The following is a 23,973-nucleotide window of genomic DNA, read 5'->3' as shown; positions in this document are numbered from 1 at the left end:
TGCTTAACTGAGTAACAGCATCAGCACCAAACTAAGGACAACTGGCCAATAGTTACTGGGAAAAGTGATTTTCAAGAGTAACATCTGTCCTGACGCAATTCTGTCACACATGCGGACCCGCAAGCCTTCCGTGTCCGAAGACATAACTCCAGGGCAAATGCACACATGCCACGTAAGTTTAGAGAGCATGCAGATCTTGGAGAGACCGGGCCTTGGGAAGACTAATCCCCTCTGCCTGCGATGCAAGCCCTCCCGTAACCTCCACCCCAACCTTGCTCTCCTCACCCCACCCTGGATTCCCACATTCTGCCACAAGGAACCAACTGCATAGGTGGGTATTAGCGGAAACCTTGGCACTTCAATGCTCAGACATTCCTTCAAGAAAGAACCTGTTGGAGGAGAGTAGTCACCTAACACTCTCCAGCTATAACAACTGCAGGGTCTGCTATAGCATTTGAGCCGAGGCCATATATAAGGAGGTATCATTCATTCATTCATTCATTCAATGCCTATGTGGCATCTTCCAGTATCAGGCACTGTATCTCTGTGGTCAAGAGAGAAGATATACCTGTCCTCACAAAGCCTATAACACACAGAGTTGTTCTAGCTCACTGGGGGGCAGTGGCACACCCCCTAGAGGCCACCGCCATGTTGAAGGGGGAGGGAAGCCATGCTATCTGGCCCACGGGCTGGAAGGACCAGGGCATCACCACTCACAAGACGCCTGGTCCCCATTGGTCTTCAGGGCAATGTCGTTCCGCTCCTGGCGCCCCTTGGTTCCTGAAACCTCCTCCATCTTGTGAATTTCCGACAAGCAGAGTTTGGGATTATAGTGGAAGAAGAGTTTCCCCTGAGAGATGGTGAGGTTGTGTTTGCTCCAGTCCCATAGCTGCCTCAGGTTCTGATTGTCCAAGGCATAGAAAGAGTAGTTCCTATGGAAACACACACAAACCCAGTCATGGGGGGCCATGGCTGGAGCTGATCGTGTGCGGTGCTATGTCCCCAGTCCTTAGCACTTGCCTGGCACGTGCCCGTTAAGTGTTAAATGAAGGGTGGGAGGAACAGGGGAAGGTGAGGAAGTCTCCATGGCCAGGAAGGTGTCTGTGCTCAGCCGTGTGGGGGAGGAGGGTAAGCGATGGGCTGAGATACGGTTTTGCAGAGGAGAAGAAAGGAAGAAGGTGGACCCAGGGAAGAGAACAATAGCCTCTCTGGCCAACAGGTGACAGGCCACAAGACTACAGGGGGCCCAACCCGCTAGCACACAGCATTCCAGAACACAACCAAGAACACTTAACCTTCCTCAGCAAAGGAAGGTTCTAGAACAGTTCACTAACTGGGTTAGATCTGTGCCTTAGAAGATCAGTGGGCCACCAGCACATGACAGATGGGAAAAGGGAAGCATCTGGACCTGTGCTGTCAAGACAGAAGTCGCTAGTCACATCTGGCTACTGAGCATCTGAAACGTGGCCATTCTGACTGTACCGGAAGCAAAAAACACAGACTTTAAAGACTTCACGTGCAAAGAAAGGATGTAAAAAGTCTCGTTTATCATTGTCCTGTATTGAGGCCACGTCAAAATAACATTTCCGATGGAATGCGTTAAGTAAAATGCACTACTGGGGCGCCTGGGTGGCTCAGTCAGTTGGGCGTCCGACTTCAGCTCAGGTCATGATCTCACGGTTCGTGGGTTCAAACCCTGTGTCAGGCTCTGTGCTGACAGCTCAGAGCCTGAAGCCTGCTTCTGATTCCGTGCCTCCCTCTCTCTCTGTCCCTTGCCCACTCACATACTCTCTCTCTCTCAAAAATAAACATTAAAAGAAAAAAAAGTAAAATGCACTACTAAAATTCACTTCACCTGTCTCTTTTAAAGTTCTCACACGGTGGCTACTAGAACATTTAAAGTCACACATGCGACTTGTATCATATATCTGCTGGACAGCACTGGTCTGATGCTAGGATGCCCAGCTAGGAAGTCATTGGTACAATCCAGATGAAAGGTCTGAGCCTCAGCAAAAAGGCAGTTTTATGGCAGAAAAGCCAGAGTGAGCTGGTAAGTGATTCAAGAAGGTAGTCTAAACAGTTCAGTGATGGGGCGCCTGGGTGGCTCAGTCGGTTGAGAGACCGACTTCGGCTCAGGTCATGATCTCATGGTTTGTGAGTTCGATCCCAGCGGCGGGTTCTGTGCTGACAGCTCAGAGCCCGGGGCCTGTTTCTGATTCTGTGTCTCCCTCTCTCTCTGCCCTTCCCTCACTCATGCTCTGTCTCTCTCTGTCTCAGAAATAAATAAACATTAAAAAAAAAAAATTTTTTTTTTAAATTTAAAAAAATAAAATAAACAGTTCAGTGAGTTGGCTTCTCAAAAAACCATTCACAGCCCCCCTCTCCCCGGCATTCACTTATCCAGCCTCCCTCGCAACTGACAGTAGCCAGGTGACCCAAGGAGACAAAAGCAGGAATCAGTGTCGGGGGCGAGAGTGTGGGAGGCTCCAGGCAGGTTGTTTTAAGGAGACAGTCAGTTGGCCTGGGCCTCTGTCCTTCCCCCTTTCCTCGTCAGCTCCACAGCCACGCGGCTGGGGGTGAGGCAGCCATCTTGTCACCATGAGGGGCACAAAGATGGACAGAACCTTCCTGTTGGACAGCCTTCCTCAGACTTCTCGCTCATCAGTCCATCTCTACCTGCATGAAACACAGCTAGTCTGGCTTTCTGCTGTTTTACCGACCGAAGTAGAGTCAGCAGACCTGGAGGGGGGCGGATCTGAGAAATGAGAAGTTGACAGCTGGGGCAAGGAGAGGAGTTCCATTTTGTACATGTTGCGTTTGAGGTTTCTGGGGGGTCAGCCAGCTAGAGGCGGGCTTGAGGGTAAGCCAGGGCTGGGGGTCTCAGCACAAGCAGAAGATTGCTAGAGAGACGGCCAAGGCTGGGAGCCCACAACACCAACTCCCAAAGGCAGGCGGAGAAAGGGAGGGAGATAAGGAGGCAGGGAGCGTATCCCCAAGTAGTAGAATCCTATGGGCCACCGATGAGAATTTCAGCAAGGAAGAAGCAGGTGCAGCCAATGTCAGAGGGGACCAAGAAGCGAGAAGGCACAGGACACAGAAATCGCAGGGCCCTGGTCAAGCCTGCAGTCCAACTCATAACGAAGCCCAGACAGCACCCTTGGAGGGCACAAAGTTTGAGCTGGACCGCCATTTCCCAAGAGTGACTGTATCATTTTCCTCAGCTGGGTCTCTGGACAGGTTCTGGCACATTCTTTCTTCTCCAGGCTTCTCTGGATACTTTCTCCTAACAGATTCTTTGGGGGCTTTAAAACCCCCTAAGTTATATCCTTACAACTATAGTTACTAATACCGTATCACATACTTAAAAGCTGCCAAGAGAGTAGATGTTAAAAAAGTTCTCATCGTAAGAAAAAAAGTTTGTAACTGTATGTGATGGTGGCTGTTAACTAAATTTGTGAAGATCATTTGGCAATATATACAAATATAGAATCATCTTATACACCTGAAACTAATATATCAATCATATACCTCAATTACGAAAAAAAAAACGGTTTTTTTTCCCCTTCAGTTTTATTGAGATATAACAGATTTATAACGCTGTTAGTTTCAGGCATACAACATAATGATTTGATACTTGTATATAATATGAAACGATCACATAGTAAGTTCACACCCATCACCTCACAGGCTTTAAACAAAAGTGTTTCTTATGACGAGAACTTCTTTAAGATTTTCTCTCTCAGCAACTTTCAAATATAAAGTACAGTATTGTTCATTACAGTCACCGTGCAGTACATTACAGCCCCAGGATTTATTTATGTTACAACCGGAAGTTTGTACCTTTAGACCACCCGTTCCCTCACCCCCTTCTCCCCGTCTCTGATGTCCACCAATCTGTTCTCTGTCTCTATAAGCTTGGTTTTGTTCTGTTTTGGGAATTCCTTATAGAAGAGAGATCCTATAGCATCTGTCTTCCTCGGACTTATTTCACTGAGTGTAACACCCTCCATGTTGTCGCAAGTGGCAGGATTCTCTTCCTTTTTACGACCGAGAGATATTCCGTGGCATGTATGTACCACACCTTTATCCCCTCATCCGTCCGTGGACACGGGTGTTTCCATGTCTTGGCAAAAACCCCTACGTTGTTTTAACTCGTGAACTTCCTGCTGAGCACTGGGGCCACCGACACAGAACCGGGCCACGTACCCGATTTCCAAGGTCTCTCCCCGAATCAGCCGTAACTTCCGGAAAAAGGAAAGTGACACAAGAGCATAGGATCTTCGGATCTTCAGATACCCAGAAATTTCTTCAATGAGTCCGAGGTTGGCCTCCAGCTCAGCTGCCAGGTTGTCTAAGGAAAGGAGAGAATATCCAGTGAGTTTTGACAGAAATATGTTTACCTTCTCGTAATTTCCCACAGTGAGGAGTCAACCTACAGGCTGCAAACGACTCCAACATAACCTGCTCAAAACGCATCATCCTTAGAATATGATCCGCAGCCTTTAACTTCAGGGTCTGCAAGTCCCTCTCTAAGTGACCAGTGTTTTTATTTTTTCTCATCTTTTACCTTCTTTGCCCTCCTCCAGACACATAGGCCTCCCCACAAACTAGGCACATTCCTGCCTCAGGACCTTTGCACTGGCTCCCTCCTTTGCCCAGGATATTCCCTGCTTGGTTTGCTTCATCTCCAGCTCAAAGTATATGCCTCCCGAGACCAGAAACTCTTCAAAAAGAGCAAACCCCTTCATTCTCTATTTCAGGGGCTGGCAAATGACAGCCCAGGGGCCAAAGTCAGTCTGTTTTGTAATTAAAGTTCAGTTGGAAAAGAGCCACGCCCCTTTGTCCGCACGTTCTCTGTGGCCTTTTCAAGTCCACAACAGCAGAGCTGAGTAGTTATGACAGCGACCATCTGGCCTGCAAACCTGAATATATTTATGATAGGGCCCTTTGTAAGAAAAAGTCGCCAATCTCCGCTCCCTTCGTTACCCTGTTACTTCCCTTCTTAGCAGGGTCCACCCCAAGTGTACATTGTTATGTGTGGATGTGTTTATTTGTAAGATCCATCATGCATGGGTTTTGCTTTGTTCACTGTCAGTATTCAATAAATGTTTCCTGAATAAATAAACAGGGGGGTGCCTTTTTGCCTGTGACAGTATTCCTGAACACAAGGTCCCCAGACCTGCAACAGGGACCGGTTCCTACTCGCTAAAAACGCAGACTCCTGCCTAAGAATGCAAATTTCCAACTCGGAAAATGAGAATCGAAGGGTGGGTGGGGCCAGGGCTGAGCTGTGAACTTCAGGTCTGCAAGCCAACTTCTCGGGGTGGCTCCGCTGATGAGTGTCTGGGAAGGTGGGTCCCCGCCGGCTGCCGCCCCCACCCCCAGAGCACTCACTGCCCCCTCGAATGTTGATGATTAGGCTTCCGTTGACGACGGTGCAGCCTCGGAGCTCCTGGGCAGATGTCACCGAGTCGATGGTCTTCTCGCCTTCCAGGATGTGGCAGACCTTGGGACAGGGGCCCAGGCAGGGAGTACACATCAGGCTGAAGAAAGAGTGGAGAGAGGGGGCTCAGGACACACAGGACCCCACAAGCGTGGCAGACACCACACTGCACAGGGTCCCAAGTGACTGGACCTATGCTGTCACCCTAAGGCCGGGGGCTTCAACCACAGCACGGCTGACATTTGGGGCTGGGGAATTCTCCGTTGTGCGGGAGGCCCACACCCGGAGGGTGTTAAGCGACATCCCTGGCCCCCAGCAGCGCCTGCCCCTCAGCATGACAGCCAAAAATGTCTCCAGACACGGTCCCCTCTGGGGACAGTAAGAATCACGGTCTAACGTGCAGGTACGTGTCAGTGCTTCATGGTGGTAGGTCCTACAGCACTGCCCTGAAGTCAGGAGACTCACGCTTGTACCCCAAAACGATGGGGCCCCTGCCGTACCCCAAATCAGTGGGGATCCACACCGCACCCCATGGAGGATCACATTCTACCCCGCAGAGACAGGACTCCCTGTCTCCCATCACACTGAAGGGGGGGGACTTGGGTGTTACCACGGTGATGGGAATTATTCCGAGCTGATGGGCCTGTGGGAGGAGGACCCCTCCTGCCGCCCCAAGAAGGGGTGCTTCCTGTTGTGTGGGTTTGACGAGCCCACATCTAGAACACAACCTCACACGGGATCGTGTGTGATGGGGGCAGCCTTTGCCTCCGTTGCCTGTAGCCCAGGTCATCGAATAGAATACACAGCCCCTGGGAGTCTTTTGGGAACCAGCCCTCCCCTGCGCCCCACCCCTGCAGGGTCTGAGGTCGGTCTAGGCTGGCACAGCCCCCTTAGGTCCAGGCAAGATCCAGGCCAGGCCGGGCACCACCTTCTATCCCCCAGGAGGGGGTCAGAAGTGGGCACACAGCCAAGTCAGTCCAGCGGGGGTTTTACTGGAGCCTCCCAGAAGGAGAAGCTGTCTAAAGTGCTTGGCACATGGAAAACAAGAACCATGCGTCTTTGCTCTGATGGCGACTTTTTTATTAGCAGCATCGGTGTTGCCATTGTTCTTAGTCACACACCGGGGCACGTTCATTCTTCGGAGAGACCTCTCTGATGATAGCGCCACAAAGAACACATCCGGTCCGGTCCCAGTCCTGGCTTCAGGCGCCCTTGGAATGTCCTGAGAGGTGGGGGCGTCTTTGTTATGCTAATGAGGTGGTCCCAAGGTGGCTTTAGGAAGGGGGCTGGTCACCAAAAAGACCAAGGATGGGGTTAGATGTGTGGGTCGTTCAGCCACTGAAGATGGGAGTCCAATCACATGGACAGATGGATGAGGATTCAACTGATCACAGCTGTGTGATGAGACCCCCCCCCCCCCCCTGCAGGAAAAATTCTGGACAGCAGCTCAGTGACGTTTCCTGGACAGCGAATGCTGGGAGGGCCGCGTCCCCGATTCCACACGGCAGAGCTGGGACCGTCCTTGACAACGCGTGCATCTTTAGTAATAATGCTGTCCTTGTAAGTGTGAGTAGCGTAAGTGCCTGGCGGTAAGCTTTGACCGTCAAGGCATCCATTTCAAAAGTCATCCCTCTGCCCACGTTCCAAACAACACAGCCACATAAGGAACTCGGATGCCCCCACTCGTGAAGCTCCCTCTGTCAGAAAGCCCTGGGCGACCTAGATAACTGACCTCTCGAGTGACCCCACTTCTCCCTTCCTGCCCTAGTTCCTCTTCGTAAGCTTTAAATATACCAACGAGTGAACCCGCAAACCCCCTGGCCGGGACCCCAGTCACGGCGGAGCCCCAGTCCACACTCTCTATCCGTGATCTCACTGTGTGGCCCACAAGGGTGCCACGTAACCTCCAGGACTTGTGAGTCATCACCCTTGTTCCTCAAAGTTCTCAGATAGTCCTGGGGTGCCTGAGGAGCTCAGTGGGTTGAGCGTCCAACTTCGGCTCAGGTCGTGATCTCGCGGTTCATGGGTTGGAGCCCGGCGCTGGGCTCTGTGCTGATGGCTCAGAGCCTGGAGCCTGCTTCGGATTCTGCGTCTCCTTCTCTCTCTCTCTCCCTCCTCTGCTTACACACTCTCTCTTTCTCTCTCTCTCTCTCAAAAATAAATAAACATTAAAAAAAAAAAAGTTCTCAGAGAGTCTTTGCTGAAGTGTGTCCTGTGATCATAATAAGAACCACAAGGGCCGGCCCAGCCCTGGTGGGGACGCGTCTGGAGCTCACCACAGCCTGGGTGAGCCCTGCAGGCATTCCTAACCAAGGGCATTACCCTCAACAGGCTCAGGACTGACAGAACAGTATGGCTTTTTTTTTTTTTTTTTTTAAATACTATGACTTGTTGCAGCAGATTATTGAACCTGAATTAGGCTACGTGAGAACCCCCAGGTTCATAGCCAGCCGATCAGAACTATGGGTGGCCTGGGTACCCCAAAAGTGTGGCTGCTATCTGGAGCGAGGGCAGTCTCGTGGAGGACGGGGCCCGATGTTCACGCCAGGTGTTCAGTGTCAGAATTGTATCACAGACTCCCAGGTGATATCAGAACAGCTGGGGCAGAAATGGCATAGTGACCAAATGTTTGGGCTCTTTTGTTGATTCTGCAAATATTCACAGAGCACCTATTATGTGACAGGTGATACTCTAAGCCAGAGGGCGGCAAACTGCGGCCCACGGGCCAAATCCAGCAGGCCACCTGTCATGGTAAATAGCATTATGTTGGAGCACAGCCTCACCCACGGGTCTGTGTATCATCTAAGGCTGTTCTCACGCTATAGGGGCTGAGTTGTGTAGCTGCAAAGAGACCATATGGCCCTCAGAACTGAAAATATTTACTATCTGGCCCCTTGCCAATGCCTGTGCTAAGCTGCAGGCGCACAGGAGTGAACAAAACAGATGATCCACTTTGCCTGTGGGAGATTACAAGTGGCCACAGGTTGTTTGCCCGTCCCACCAAGAAACGGTGTCGATTTCCCCATTCACTGAATCTGGGCTTGGCCCTGTGACCTGCTTTGGCCAATGGGACAGTAACAGATGTAATGCAAGCAGAGGCTCGAAAAGTACTTGTACACTGGGGCCAGGCCCTTCTTGGCTACTTGGCTGAGAAACCACGTGGAGAGAGAGGCCCCGACTGCCCATCTAAGATACGAGAGGCTATCGGATACCATCCGTCATGGCTGGCTCAGCCCAGGCCAGACAAACCACCAGTCAACCCACAAAAATCATTAAAAATCAGAAATGAGTGCTGTTTTATATCACTAAGTGCTGGCCGGTTTGTTACACGGCAGGAGCCAACCGATACACTTGTGAAACATTACAGTCAGGTGGGGTAAAATGAACATATCGGCAATTAAAACATCAATTAGTGGTAAATGCCGTGAAAAGAGTGACAGTTGTGTGATGTGCCCAGGAGTAGTCAGATGCTAATTCAGACAGGGCCGTCAAATAGGGGAGGGTTCTCAAAGGGAGGGACTTTTAGGCTGGGACCTGGACGAGGAGAAGTGAGCCATGCAAAGATTGAGGGGCAGAGTATTCTAGGGGGAGGGAACAGGGATGCCCCACACCCACTGCACTCTTTTTTTTTTTTTTTTTTTTTTAATTTTTTTTTTTTCAACGTTTATTTATTTTTGGGACAGAGAGAGACAGAGCATGAACGGGGGAGGGGCAGAGAGAGAGGGAGACACAGAATCGGAAACAGGCTCCAGGCTCTGAGCCATCAGCCCAGAGCCTGACGCGGGGCTCGAACTCCCGGACCGCGAGATCGTGACCTGGCTGAAGTCGGACGCTTAACCGACTGCGCCACCCAGGCGCCCCCCCACTGCACTCTTAATATTCATCCCAAATATTCACTCTCCTCATCCCAGGAAAGAGCACCCAGGTGCTCGCACCATGGACTTCAAAGTGACCGTAGATAGTGACGCTTTTTAAGGAATCATGTAGGTTCCCAGACCTCAGTTCTGAAAATACCAAAAACCATTTCCCAGATAAACCACAAGAATGGAAGAATCTATATCTGGCCTTATTTGATATCAAACCACATTAGAAATAAAAGCACTAGGGCCACCTGGGTGGCTCAGTCAGCTGAGCGGCCGACTTCGGCTCAGGCAGCGATCTCGCGGTTCGTGAGTTCGAGCCCCGCGTCGGGCTCCGTGCTGACAGTTCAGAGCCTGGAGACTGATTCTGTGTCTCCCTCTCTCTCTGCCCCTCCCCTGCTCACACTCTGTCTCTCTCTCAAAAAATAAAGAGAAAGAAAGAAAGAAAGAAAGAAGGAAGGAAGGAAGGAAGGAAGGAAGGAAAGAAAAAGAAAGAAAGAGCTAAAGTCTTTCATAAAATAAAAACTTCAGGGGCACCTGGGTGGCTCAGTCAGCTGAGCGTCTGACTTTGGCTCAGGTCATGATCTCGCAGTCTGTGAGTTCGAGCCCCGCATCGGGCTCTGGGCTGACAGCTCAGGGCCTGGGACCTGCTTCGGATTCTGTGTCTCCCCCTCTCTCTGCCCCACCCACGCTCATGCACTGTCTCTCTGTCTCTCAATAATAAATAAACGTTAAAAATAATAATAATAAAAACTTCAGACGGAAAGCTATTGATTTTTTTTTTGAAGCCAACGAAGTAAAATATTGCTATGCAAGTCACAATTGGCATCGTCCCCTCTGCCCTCTTCCCCTTGGTAAAGGACCCAGACATCACAGGGCAGGCTGCCGGTTCTCGGGGCTTTGGTTCTCGGGGGGGCCACTGGGCCATCAGCAAGCACAACAAAGAAGTCTCGTCTATGTCTCAGGTCTCGTCAGGGAAAAAAAAAAACAAAAGACCTTTTATTTAAAGCCAATGTCTCTGAAACAAACATCTCACCGGAAGATGTTAACATCCATGCTGTATTTCAAACATGGAAAAAACACAAAAAACAGAAATGAATCAAAAGGACTATGGTCATTTTCCCAACCTGCCTGATAAACTGGCCAGGAAAAAAAAAAAAAAACCCTGTCTGGCGTGCAAAGTTGATTTATAGAAGCCTATTTTTGGTCAACAAAGCCACTTGACAGGTTCTATCAAAAACAAGTAAAACAAAACATTTTGTACTTGCAGGTTTCACAAACACTCAAAGAGAGGCTCAGAAGAACTGAAATAAAGAGTGTTTTCCTTCCCACCCACTCCACCCGGGGAAATAAAATTTCCCACCAGAACACGCTTGCTTGGCTAATTCTCAAGTCTGAAGAGGAAGATTTTTTACGTAAGCAGATCAGCTCAAGGTCCCTGGACGTGCGTCTGTTTCTGATTTGTTTTTTTTGTTGTTTTGCGGGGGGCGGGGGGGGGGGTTCCCAACCTCAACACAAAAACCAGGAAACAGATTTTTTAAACTTGGTTATGGCCCTGAGACACTGAAATAGCTCATTTAAAAATCTAACATCATGAACAAAAAGTCTGCAATGTGTATAGGAAATCTGACTCACCTCCGAAAAGAGAAAACCCTATTTCTCACCCAAACAGTAGGAAATGGTTTCATGGCACTGTCCTTCAAAACGTAACAAAGCCCTGGGAACAGTCTAGAACAGAGTCTCTCTCCTCCTTGTGCTCCAGGCTAATCTCAGCATGCTGTCTGGCTCCAGTTGGGGAAAACATAAAAACCTCAGCTGTGTTCTTGGTTGTAACATCTGGGCAACTACATCATTTGGGACAGTCCTGTCTGTGGGAAGGATTCTAGGGGAAACCAAGGACCTCTGTCTTTATGTCTTCTATTACCAAAGCTAAGCCCAGAAAACCGTTAACAGGGTGGGTAAGAGGGGGTGCCTGGGTGGCTCAGTCAGTTAAGTGTTTGACTCTTCATTTCAGCTCAGGTCATGATCTCATTGTTCGTGAGTTCCAGTCCCACATCAGGCTCTGCACTGACAGTTCGGATCCTGCTTGGGACTCTCTCTCCCCCTCGCTCTCTGCCCCCACCCCCCACTCATACTGTGTGTGTGTGTCTCTCTCTCTCAAAATGAATAAACTTGAAAAAAAATTTAATGTTCATTTATTTTTGAGAGAGAGACAGAGCCTGAGCAGGGGAGGGGCAGAGAGAGAGGGAGACACAGAATCCAAAGCAGGCTCCAGGCTCTGAGCTGTCAGCACAGAGCCCGACGCGGGGCTCGAACTCACCAACCGTGAGGTCATCACCTGAGCCGAAGTCGGACCCTTAACTGACTGATCCACCCAGACACCCCAACTTAAAAAAAAATTTTTTAATTTAAAATTAAAATGAAATTAAAATTAGGAAAAAATTTTAATGGTGGGTAAGACACTGAAAAACGTTTGCTCTCCGGTCCTTTATAGAAGGTTTGTCGATTCCTGTTCCAAAGGCCAGGACCAAACACAGGAGGCAGAACTGGCATAGATCGAAGCGCGCGCGCGTGTGTGTGTGTGTGTGTGTGTGTGTGTGTGTGTGTGTGTATACATATGTATATACGTGAGCCAGTCGCCAGCCGCCCCCTCACTCATAGCCCGTGAACTCGTGTTTCTCACACAGTGCTAACCGCACGTGGCCTCCCCTGTTCGCCGCCCCCTCCCCGGAACCCGCGCCCAGGACTCACTTGCTGGAATTCATCGTGTACCCCGAGGGGCACTCAGGGATGCACCTGTTGTTGTGAATGACATACTGGTGGCAACCCTGTCTCCGGGAGTTCTTGCATTTATTGTGCAGGTCCCGGCAGAAGCTGAAGTTCACGCAGCGCCAGTCTTGGAAGTGGTAGTAGGGGGGCGGGCAGGTCTCCACGCACCTGCCGTCCAGGTAGAAGTTGCGACAGGCCACGCACTTGGTGGGGTCGTCGGGCTCGGAGCAGTTGCCCAAACACTCGCTGTGGCAGCAGAGGCCGTCGGCCGTGCAGCCGTGCGACTTGCAGATGGTCGGACAAACTGGAGGGAGAGGACAAACAGCTGGTCAACAGCTTCGCCCGGGTGCCGTGTGCACAGACAGAGAGTCTGGAGGAGGGAGGGGGAAGCCAAACAAAGTAACAACAGCGAGAGTCTCAGGTCTACGGTGCTCGCTCGACACCAGTCTCCCAAACCTGCGGCGTGCTCGGAAACATTTAAGACCGCTCCGGGGAGGAAGGCAGAGAGGTTCCCACCTGCAGCCTCTGCAAATTTCCACGGTGTGAACACCCCCGCCTTGCTCCATTTTAAGGTACGAGAGATACTGTTGCACATGGAACCAGTAAGAGACAGGACTAACTCTCAGGGTGCCTGGGTGGCTCAGTCGGTTAAGCATCCGACGCCTGATCTCAGCTCGGGTTACGATCTCACGGGTTTGTGAGTTCCAGCCCCGCGTGGGGCTCCGCACCGTCAGTGCGGAGCCTGCTTGGGATTCTCTCTCTCTGTCCCCTCCCCCTTCACAGGCGCTCTCTCTCGGGATAAAGAAACTTAAAAAACAGATACACACTGTAGCAGAGCCTTAAACAGGGTATCCGCCATAGAGCGGTAACAGCAGCAAATAACCTCAAGGGCACAAGGAACAGAAAAATGTAGTGAGATCATAGGAGGTGGTGAGGATCCATTACCTTTGTTTTTAACGTAATTTGTTAAGTCTGCATCATGCACGTTTTGATCACCGCTTCCTCAATAACCAGGGCACACATCTCCTGAAAACGTGATCATCGGGTTCTGGCCAGCCGGCTCTGGCATGCGGCTTTAATACCGCCATGTAACCAGATATATCGTTGTGTCCATTTTCTCCACGTTACAAACGGGGAAACCAAGGTACGAGAAGGTGAAGCTAACGGGCCAGCGGTCATTTATCGCTTCAACGGCCATCTGACCGCCCCGATCTAGATACCGCAGCCAAGGGACAAGGTGGCCGCAGACCCACCTGCCGGAGCGCGAGGTCTAACGGCGGAGGCAGATTAGTTACCTAAACACACAAATGGGTAACTGCGAAGGTAGAAGGTACTGCGCTCCTGGCTGGAGGTAAGGGGAGGGGGACGTTTCGCTTGCAAATGAAGGAGATAATGAACAGGAAGAAAGGGGAAGGCCCTGCAGATGGGGAGGTCAGAGGCCTGCATAGATTTTGTGGCGGGGGCAGTTTCTTGTCCCACGCAAGTGAGCTTGTCCACCAAAGGCCGGACTCTGCCCTGGCTTCCCAGAGTGGCTCATCACCTATCCCTTCTCTCCCCACGTCTCGCCACACGTCGCTTCCTAATTACCCCTTGATTTCAGTCCCTCCTTTCCCAGGCTGTCGGCAGATCTGTCCGCGGACAGGCGGCTTCCCTGAGGCTGGACAGACCCCCCCCCCCCACCCCCCGGCACAGCCTGTTTGGCTCACGCACTCCGTGTGGCCTGAGACAAGGTTTGGACGCTGGGGAGTGTTCCTGACCCCCTCCCCCCAGCCCTCAGACTTGTTGTTGCAGCCACTTCACGGCCCCGCGGGACCCCAACGACCCGCCCTGGGAAACAGAAGTGGCCCTGAAAGCCGCGCTCACACAGGGGCAGCACTGTCGGCTGGAACTTCCCACGAGGACAGTAATGTTCTCAGGCTGCCCTGCCCAACACGGTAGCTGCCCCTTCCCTGTGGCTGTCGTGTGCGGTTAGTGCAACGAGGAACCGATTTTTTTTTTTAATCGTGGCAAAGTACACATAGCATAATACTGACCATCTTAACCATTTTTGTCACGTTTGCTTATTTTTGAGAGAGAGAGAGAGAGAGAGAGTGCACGCAAGCTGGGGAGAGGCAGAGAGGGAGACGCGGAATCCAAAGGAGGCTCCAGGCTCTGAGCTGTCAGCACAGAGCCTGACACGGGGCTCAGATTCACGAACCATGAGATCAAGACCTGAGCCGAAGTCAGATGCTTAACGGACTGAGCCACCCAGGCGCCCTGACCATCTTAAAACCATTTTAAGGGCACATTTCCTTCCTTCTTAAGGGTGAAAAGCATTCTGTTGCGTGTATATACCATTTTCTTGATTCCCTCATCCATCAGTCGGCACTGACTGGGGATGTTTCCACCTGCTGTTAAGATCACGGCTACCCAGGGGCGCCTGGGTGGCGCAGTCGGTTAAGCGTCCGACTTCAGCCAGGTCACGATCTCGCGGTCTGTGAGTTCAAGCCCCGCGTCGGGCTCTGGGCTGATGGCTCAGAGCCTGGAGCCTGTTTCCGATTCTGTGTCTCCCTCTCTCTCTGCCCCTCCCCCGTTCATGCTCTGTCTCTCTCTGTCCCAAAAATAAATAAACGTTGAAAAAAAAAAAATTAAAAAAAAAAAAAAAGATCACGGCGACCCAAACATCTCTTCAAGACTCAGCCTTCAATTCTCTTATGTATATACCCAGAAGCAGAGTCGCTGAATCACACGGTAATTCTGTCTGTAATTTCTTGAGGGATCGCCATCCTGGTTTCCACAGCAGCTGCACCATTTTACTGTCCCACCAAGAAGGCCCAGGGGTTCCAAGTGCCACTGGGGGACTAAACTTTTCATTGTTCATTCTCGCTCTTACTTTTACCAGCCACAGTAGCCAATGGGTCGTGCACCGGACAGCACAGGCTTCGAGAATGAAAGTGAACTCCTCACCAAGGCTGAGAGGTCTAGCCTGCACTGGCCTCTCAGAGTCCTTCCCCCGGGGCCCAGACAGCAGCCACTTGAATCTCCTCTCTTCCCCCCCCCCAACGCCCCCACCCCCTGCCTCATCCACCCCGCCACCCCTGCACGGTCCTGCCTGAGGACCTTTGCATCTGCTGTCACGACTGGCTGAAGCACCCTGGCTGTGATCCTCCCGTGACTGACTCCTTCCCGTCCTCCCCGCCCCAGGACTCTTGAAAGACCTTCTCCGACCTTCCCGCTGGAAGTCACTCCCTCCTGCCCAACCGTGTGCCAGCACCTTATGTGATGACATTTTTCTTGTAGTATTCCTCGCTCTCGGAAACGATCCTGGCCGCTTGCTGACTGTGAGTCTAGAGGGAAGGCTAGAGACAGGCCACGTCTCCACCCGCTACACCGGCTGCCACGACACTCACTCCGAACGAGGCTCACACCTGCAGTTCAGCAGACACATCTCCGACAAGCCAGAGAGGAGGCAAGAGCGACAGCTCTGGAGCAGTTCCAAGCACCCAACTTTTAGCCACTGGCTCAAGAGGGCATCTCAGACCCATCCCCTCCCGCAGGCGCCCCACAAATGGTGAAAATTTACACGCAAAAATGGGAGCATCGATGCAGGGGTGCATATTCGGATTTTTTGTGTCACGGACCCAAAAAGAACTAAGAAGCTCTAATAGGAGCAAAGTGGGGCGATGGGGGAATGTCTGTGTAGGTTTTTTTTAGGGATTACATATCACCCATTAGAATCTCACTTAATTCTTTTTTTTTTTAATTTATTTTTGATTTTTTTTTTAATTTTTTTTTTTTGACGTTTATTTATTTTTGGGACAGAGAGAGACAGAGCATGAACGGGGGAGGGGCAGAGAGAGAGGGAGACACAGAATCGGAAACAGGCTCCAGGCTCTGAGCCATCAGCCCAGAGCCCGACGCGGGGCTCGAACTCACGGACCGCGAGATCGTGACCTGAGCTGAAGTCGGATGCTCAACCGACTGAGCCACCCAGGCGCCCCTCACTTAATTCTAATAAAGCAGGGACACAGGGTAAGTGCTATTATCTCCATTTCTTTTTTTTTTTTTTCATATTGTTTTTTTGTTTATTTTGAAAGTGAGAGAGAGAGCAAGCAGGGGACGGGCAGAGAGAGGGAGAGAGAGAATCCCAGGCAGGCTCCGTGCTATTGGCACAGAGCCCGATGCGGGACTCGAACTCCCAAACTGTGAGATCATGCCCTGAGCTGAAACCAAGAGTCAGACGCTTAACGGACTGAGCCACCCAGGTCCCCCCCTCATTATCTCTATTTCACAGAGGCAAGAAGACAGGCCCTTTTGAGAAGCAGCAGGGCCAAAGCTAAACCTTGATCTTTAGGCTCTGAATCTGATATTCCTGGGTCTAAAGAATCACCATGTGGGAATGCAAACTGGTGCAGCCACTCTGGAAAACAATATGGAGGTTCCTCAAAAAGTTAAAAATAGAACTACCCTACGACCCAGCAATTGCACTACTAGGCATTTATCCAAGGGACACAGGTGTGCTGTTTTGAAGGGACACATGCACCCCATGTTTATAGCAGCACTATCGACAACAGCCAAAGTACGGAAAGAGCCCAAATGGCCATCGATGGATGAATGGATAAAGAAGATGTGGTATATATACACAACGGAGCATTACTCGGCAATCAAAAAGAACGAAATCTTGCCATTTGCAACAACGTGGATGGAACTAGAGGGTTTTGTGCTAAGCGAGATAAATCAGAGAAAGACAAACATAATTTCACTCGTATGTGGAACTTAAGAAACAAAACAGATGAGGGGCGCCTGGGTGGCTCAGTCAGTTGGGCGTCCAACTTCGGCTCAGGTCATGATCTCGCGGTCCGTGAGTTCAAGCCCCGCGTCGGGCTCTGTGCTGACAGCTCAGAGCCTGGAGCCTGTTTCGGATTCTGTGTCTCCCTCTCTCTCTCACCTTCCCCCATTCATGCTCTGTCTCTCTCTGTGTCAAAAATGAATAAACGTTAAAAAAAAAAAAAAAGAAACAAAACAGACGAACGTCAGAGAAGGGAAGCAAAAATAGGATAGAAAGAGAGAGGGAGACAAACCATAAGAGATTCTTAAATACAGAGAACAAGCTGCGGGTTGCTGGAGGGGGTGTTGGGTGGGGGGATGAGCTAACTGGGGGATGGGCATTAAGGAGGGCGTTTGTTCGGATGAGCACTGGGTGTTATATGTAAGTGATGAATCACTAGGTTCTATTCCTGAAATGATTATTACACTATATGTTAACTAACGTGGATTTAAATTAAAAAATAGAAATAAAGAATCACCACGGCCACCCACAGGGTCCATGCGGCCCAGGGAAGAAGTGACCTACACTCAGCTTTGGCAACACAGCACCCACCACCCCACAGGCATACCACAAAGATGTCTTTAAAGCAACAGCCTCAGTTTTCTTGTCTGTAAAATGGGGACAACAATCCCTTAATTTCTCACAAACTAAACAAGATGATGTGGAAAAGGCACAGAATCCTTCGATCCACACATCAGTTTGATACAAGTTAGCTACTACGGGTGCTATTATTATGATCGCTATCATCACTAACGACCTGTTTGTAGGAACCCAAGGGCCGAAACTCAAGGGCAGGAAGCAATATAGAAGGCAGACAATTATTATCTCAGACCCACAAAGACCCCACCCTCCGGGAAGGCATATGTGAGAACAGGCAGGAAAGGCTCTATTTCCTGGGCTGGGGCTGTGTCTAAGGGTCAGCCCTTGAGTTCAAAAGAAGCATTAGCAAAGGCCCAACAAAAACTTCCCAAACACATAAGCCTTCCGGCCTAGACAATGCCAAGAAAAAATACTCAACACTCGCGCACAAGGCCGGAGGTGGACGGCTGGGGTTTTCAGTTTCACCCTGGAGCCCACCTGAGAAGCAGCTCATTCTCCGGCATAGCTGGCCAGCTTTTTCTGCAAAGCGGCCCCAGAGAAGTCACGCAAGCACGGGCGGGGCTATGCCCAATAAAACTTTATTTACAGAAGCAGGCAAGGGGCTGGATGGCTCACTGGCCTCTGCTCAGGGACACATACCTGTGACTGCATCACTATTTCTGTCAGGGCCTAGGCTCCGGGGAGTCAGACATCATCTCATAGATGGATACCCTGCAGGGGCGCCTGGGGGGCTCAGTCGGTTGAGCATCCGACTTTGGCTCAGGTCATGATCTCACGGTTCGTGAGTTCGTGCCCTGCATTGGGCTCTGTGCTGATGGCTCAGAGCCCGGAGCCTGCTTCGGATTCTGTGTCTCCCTCTCTCTCTGACCCTCCCCCCCCCCCCCCCCGCTCACGCTCTGTCTCTCTCTCTCTCAAAAATAAAAAAATTTAAAAATTGTAAAAATAAAAAAAACTTTAAAATTGTAAAAGGTAAATAAATAAAACATCATAGATGGATATGCTGTAAATGACGTTTATCCAACAGAAGACATGACCTCTCACAGATGACAATGGTGTGGCCCCAGGGGACCTTAAGTGGCCCCGAACCTAAGCAGGCAATCCTATTTCAGTGACCACAAATGCTTTGGCATTGACATCCCGTGGGCCCCCTCACTAAAGGGTTACAAGAAATGTGTTTCTGGGTGTTCTTTCCCTTTTTTTTTTTTTTTTTCCTTTTTACATAAAAGTTGTGTTGTTAAACTTTTGAAGGCTATGCTTTGATAGTGATAAGCCACCTCTGGGTGTCTCCCATTCTGTTTCCGAGTACTTTCATCTTATTTAATGGAAATGCCACTGGGCTGGCCCCTGCCCCCCTCCCCAGGCTGAATTATGAAAACCACAGGTTGTGCAAGATGGAAAATGACCAGATGGAGGAGGGGGCTGACTTTCTCTCCCCAGGCACTTCGACCCGCCCCCTCTTGTAGACACCCGCCGAGCCCCAGCCATCCCAGCTGCCCAGGCTCAGAGGGCCACCACCCTGGGCTCTTTCTGCCAAAGACAGCCAAAGACAATGGCAGCCTCTTCGAGAAACCGCCAAGCGGTCCGGGGTCTGCCCACTTTCCCAGGACAGGTGCATGCTGTGTAGGGAACATCCACCCAGACCTCCTAGAGACCGGCACCAGTCAGTCCTGTCTTGCAAACACACAAGTTCCTTGTCCAACCATCTCCCTTTCACCCCACAAGGTGCCTTGGGCTACTGGCCCTGTACCCTCCCACTTCTCCCTAAAGGTTCCCCAAACCCCTGGCCTCCAGTTACCCTAGCAAAAGCAGCCACAACCTTCCTGAAACTTTTATCTCAGGTGGTTTTTCCACTATACCCTGTCAGGAAGATTGATAATGGACCTCAAAACAAATCCACAGAGTGAGAAGCCAGCCGTGTCGGAACCCTCTGGCCGGATCCTCTCAAGCGTGCAATGCTCCCCACCAAATGATGCCTCCCGTAGAGAGAGAGAACAACCAGAATGTCAACTTACTTAAGAAGAGGTGATTCAATGGGGCGCCTGGGTGGCGCAGTCGGTTAAGTGTCCGACTTCAGCCAGGTCACGATCTCGCGGTCCGTGAGTTCGAGCCCCGCGTCGGGCTCTGGGCTGATGGCTCAGAGCCTGGAGCCTGTTTCCGATTCTGTGTCTCCCTCTCTCTCTGCCCCTCCCCCGTTCATGCTCTGTCTCTGTCCCAAAAATAAATAAACATTGAAAAAAAAAAAAAAAAAAAGAGGTGATTCAAGGGCACCTGGGGGGCTCAGTCAGGTTGAGCGTCCGACTTTGGCTCAGGTCATGGTCTTATGGTTCGTGAGTTCAAGCCCTGCACTGGGCTCTGTGCTGACAGCTCAGAGCTTGGAGCCTTCTTCGGATTCTGGGTCTCCCTCTCTCTCTGCCCCTCCCCTGTTCATGCTTACTCGCTCTCTCTCAAAGAATAAATAAATAAGTAAATGAATGAATAAATAAACGTTTAAAAAAATTAAATAGAAGAAGAAGAGGGGGAGGAGATTCAAAGCAAAGGAGGCAAGTGTGATTTGACCCAGTATTTCGTCTCCTAGGAATCACCCCACAGACCAGAGAGAACGTGTGCACAGACACCTGGACAAGAAGTGTACACCCTACAGGACATTACCAGTTGGGTTTATAACAGTAAAGGACTGGAAACAACCTGAAGGTCCATAGCAAGAGCCCACGTGAATACACGTCTGTGGATTGAGGAGTGGAATAGTACGCAGCCATAAAAAGCGAAGGCAGCTCGATGCATTCCGAGGTTGGAGTCACTTCCAGGCTGGCAATAAGCGACATAAGCAAGGTGCAGAGCAGTGTCTGAAGAACGTAACACATTTGTGGAGAAAGGAAAGGCACAAACACAGTGGGGACGCAAAACGGGACAGCTAGTTTATTAAACCATCTAGAAGTTTCTCCTCTTTTCTTTTTTTAAAGAAGTTTAAGGTTTTAGATTAAAGAGTGATGTATTTAAAGTTTACTTATTTTGAGAAAGAGAGAAAGAGAGCAAACCAGCAGGGGAGGGTGAGAGAGAGGGTGGGGCAGAGGCCTGGAAGCAGGCTCTGTACTGACAGCAGAGAGCCCAATGCAGGGCTCGAACTCACAAACCACAAGATCACGACCTGAGCCAAAGTTGGCTGCGTAACCCACTGAGCCACCCAGGTGCCCCAGTCTGGTAGTTTCTTATAAATACATACTCTTATCCTTACCACACAACCTAGGGGTTTACCCAAGTGAAATAGAAACAAACAAACAACCCATGTTCACACAAAGACCTGTATTCGGGTGTTTAAAGTGGCTGCGTTGGTAATCACCCAAAACTGGAAACAACCCAAATATCCCTTGACTGGGGAACGGATAAACATTATACCTCCGCACAATGAACACTACTGAGCAATCAACAAAGAATGAAGTATTGATGTCTACACCGTGGAGGGATTCCAAATGCACTGTATTGAGGGTAAGAAGCCAGTCTCAGGTGCTATACACGAATGGATTCCTTTCACAGGATATCCAGGGACTGTGGACACATCAGTGGTCACCAGGGGCTGAAACCGAGGAAGCAGTGGAAAGGGGCCCAGGGGAATTTGGGGGGATGAGGAACCATTCCGTATCTTGACTGTGATGGTGGTCAGAATCCGCACAACCTTATACCAAAAAAGAGTGGATTCTGCTGTATACAAATTATAACTTTAAATGGGGGGTGGGAAGGAATGGGGCGCCTGGGTGGCTCAGCTGGTTGAGCATCTGACTCTTGATTTCGGCTCAGGTCATGATCCCAGGATCACGGGATCGAGCCCTGTGTCAGGCTGTGTGTTGAGCGTGGAACCTACTTAAGATTCTCTCTCTCTCCCTCTGCCCCTCTCCCACTCTCTCTCTCTGTAATAAAAAATTAAATTAAATTAAAAATAAACAGGGAGGGGGAGAGAAAAGGACAAATGCAACATGCGTCCCTCTGGGAGGGAGGGAAATGAGCTTGGAGGGTAGATAGTAACATCCTTACCTACCAGCAAATTTGATTTTTTTTTCACTGTATGTATGTGTACTACCCTGACATCTATTTGAACACACAGTTTTAAAAAGCCTCTGGTAGACAATAAATGTTATTGATCAATTATATAATTCTATCCTCAATAGTTCCAGCAGAACTATGTAGAGCTGCCAGGTATCACTGAGAGCTTTTAAGAAGGTTAAGATCGTTTTTGTGTTATTACAAAATCAACAGTCAAAGCGACTAAATAAGAAGTGTGGTCATAGATCTGAAACCGGGCCAGGAAAAAAATAGTATTGATGAGGACGACAACGCTGGCACAAGAGATGAGGTTTATACACGAGGCTGTGGATTAAAATACTGCCTCAGTGTTGATTTTCTGATTCTTATCATTGTACTGCTGCTGTGTAGGTTTAAGAATTAAGGGTAAAGGAGCAGTATGCCTACAATCGTCCCAAATGGTTTAGGAAAAAGAAAAAAATGTGCATAAGGTTTGTACATAAATACTTTAGAGATAAAATACGGTGAGAACGTAACAACTAATGAATCTGAATACAATCCTTGCATCCCATCTGTAAACTTAAAAGCTACATCAAAACAAAAAGGTTAAAAAAAAAAAATCCAAAGTGACATTTAAACCCTGGAAGAGTGAGAAAGACTAGCGCAGCGACAGGCTTAGAAAAATACAGCCACCTTCTTTTTCTCTTTGCCTTTTAAAGTTCAAATCGGTTTGGGTTTTCATTAAGAAGCTATATGGTAAAAAGCAAAAGAAAGCCAAAGGTATATTTCCATAGCACGACATATGTTAATAACATTTTGTTACATTTCTCTCCAAAGCCTGTAGTTTAAAAAAAATTTTTTTCAAGATTTATTATCCCCGAAATTGCTGCTTTCCAGAAATTTCCAAACGGAACAGTTGCGTCATGGGCCTGCAGACACATTCCCCGCAGGGCCCCGCGGCTCTTTGCAAGTGTGAATTTTATAAACTCTGCAGAGTCATTTACTCGGTTTCGCAGCCCTTCTCCCCCACACCCGGCCCGGATCCCCGAGTCCCCCGGGCGCGGGCACACCCCCACCCCGGGAAATCCCTCCCACCGAAATCCAGAAGATGATCTAACGGTGGGGTGAGGGCCTGGGGCGACCTTCTGACAGCTGGCGGCGGGGGTGGGGGTGGAGGGTGGGGCCGGGGAGGGTCAGCAGACACCCTTTCGAGTCCGCGACCCACGAGAAGGACGCGTGTCCTTGAACCAGGGACGCTCCCTTTTCTTTCCCTAACAATGCCGCCCCCACGCGCGCGCGCGAACCGATTCGCTTTCCAGATGCGTGTGTTATTGACTTGCGAGGCTCTTCGGAGACATACGGCGTCGCACGCAGGCCAGGAAGGGGGTGGGCCTGGGGAAGGGGGGGCGGTGGCTCCCCGTGAAGGCAGCCTCAGGATTGGTCGGTTGCAGGTATCTGCGTGTGTGTAGTTCTTAACGGACAGGCGGTCCAAGGGCGGGCCCCGCCCCCTCGAGCCAGCGGCAGCCGCGCAGTACAAAGCCCGAGGTGCGTTCCGTTCCGTGGAATCCGGGCCGGGCAGTGGCGGCGGCCGCAGCGCCGCCCTCGCGCTCAGCCAATAAACGGGCGTGCTGCCGGAGTTCTGGCCCCGCCCCCGGGCGCGCGGGGCTCGGTCTGCGGACTGGTGCTCGCGGCTGTGACCGCCGCTAGGCGGTCAGCGCCGGGGGCCCCGGGGAGGGTGTGTGTCTTGGGAGGCAGCGGTGGGGGGGGGGGGGTCCTCTCGAGGATGCAGACCCTGCAGGGCGGGCCTGCAAAGAATGGAACTTCGGAAGAAGTTAAAGAAAGGATGAAACCGAGTGTGCGGGCGGCCCCAAGCACGACTGCGCGTCTTGGGCTGCGCGCGAGCTGGGCGTGTGCCCGGGAGGAGATCGGGTCACCGCGTGGCACCGCCTGGGATGGCCGAGGGGCGCCCTGGCCACGGGCCTCCCTCGGGAGGGGCCCAGAGGAGGGCAGCGGTTCTCCAGGGTCACACAGCAAAATGCCCCAAGTCGGAGGCCAGGGGTAGCGGCAAGGGCAGAGCCCACACAACAGGGACTGTGCTCTCTCGGACCCTACCCCCGATATTTCCACCCACCACTCACCCAGAAGACCAAGGACCATACTCATAAGTTACACTTTTAAGAAAATCTACAGGCTATCTTGGGGGTACCCTCTAGCCAGTGTTCCCTGTAGATTTGAAGACGTCAGACCTGTGTGCTCAATGTGTATTTCCAATTCCGGTAAACTGAGGTAATGAATGGGCGTTATCTCTAACCACACCGGACCAAGAATACACTTTAAAATGTGTATGTATTCCGTTTGCAGAATACAACGTTCAACCCACATCTCCTTTTGAGGCACAGAAAAGCCGCTTTGCTAATGCCAACTCAGCTAGCAGGCAGCAGGATCAAAACTCGAACCCGGGTCTCCCAAGGAGAGCCCAA

General features: G+C 50.6%; 1 protein-coding gene across 5 annotated transcripts in view; it reads right to left on the bottom strand.

Moving 5' to 3' along the window:
• Positions 1-23,973, bottom strand: part of INSR (insulin receptor) — a 141,097-nt gene that overhangs the window by 43,021 nt on the left and 74,103 nt on the right. For 4 of the 5 annotated variants that reach the window (XM_045496500.1, XM_045496499.1, XM_045496502.1 and 1 more), the window contains exons 3-6: positions 12,055-12,376; positions 5,395-5,543; positions 4,207-4,351; positions 718-932 (exon numbers count right to left, since the gene is read on the bottom strand). In XM_045496500.1, the coding sequence (XP_045352456.1) occupies positions 718-932; positions 4,207-4,351; positions 5,395-5,543; positions 12,055-12,376 (831 nt within the window). The remainder of the gene's footprint in view (positions 1-717; positions 933-4,206; positions 4,352-5,394; positions 5,544-12,054; positions 12,377-23,973) is intronic. The other variant, XM_045496504.1, reaches the window with a different exon arrangement.

This window comes from Leopardus geoffroyi, chromosome A2, assembly GCF_018350155.1.
Source record: "Leopardus geoffroyi isolate Oge1 chromosome A2, O.geoffroyi_Oge1_pat1.0, whole genome shotgun sequence".
NCBI lineage: Eukaryota > Metazoa > Chordata > Mammalia > Carnivora > Felidae > Leopardus > Leopardus geoffroyi.
Note: the sequence above shows the minus strand (reverse complement) of the source record. Positions and strands in the feature narration are given on the sequence as shown.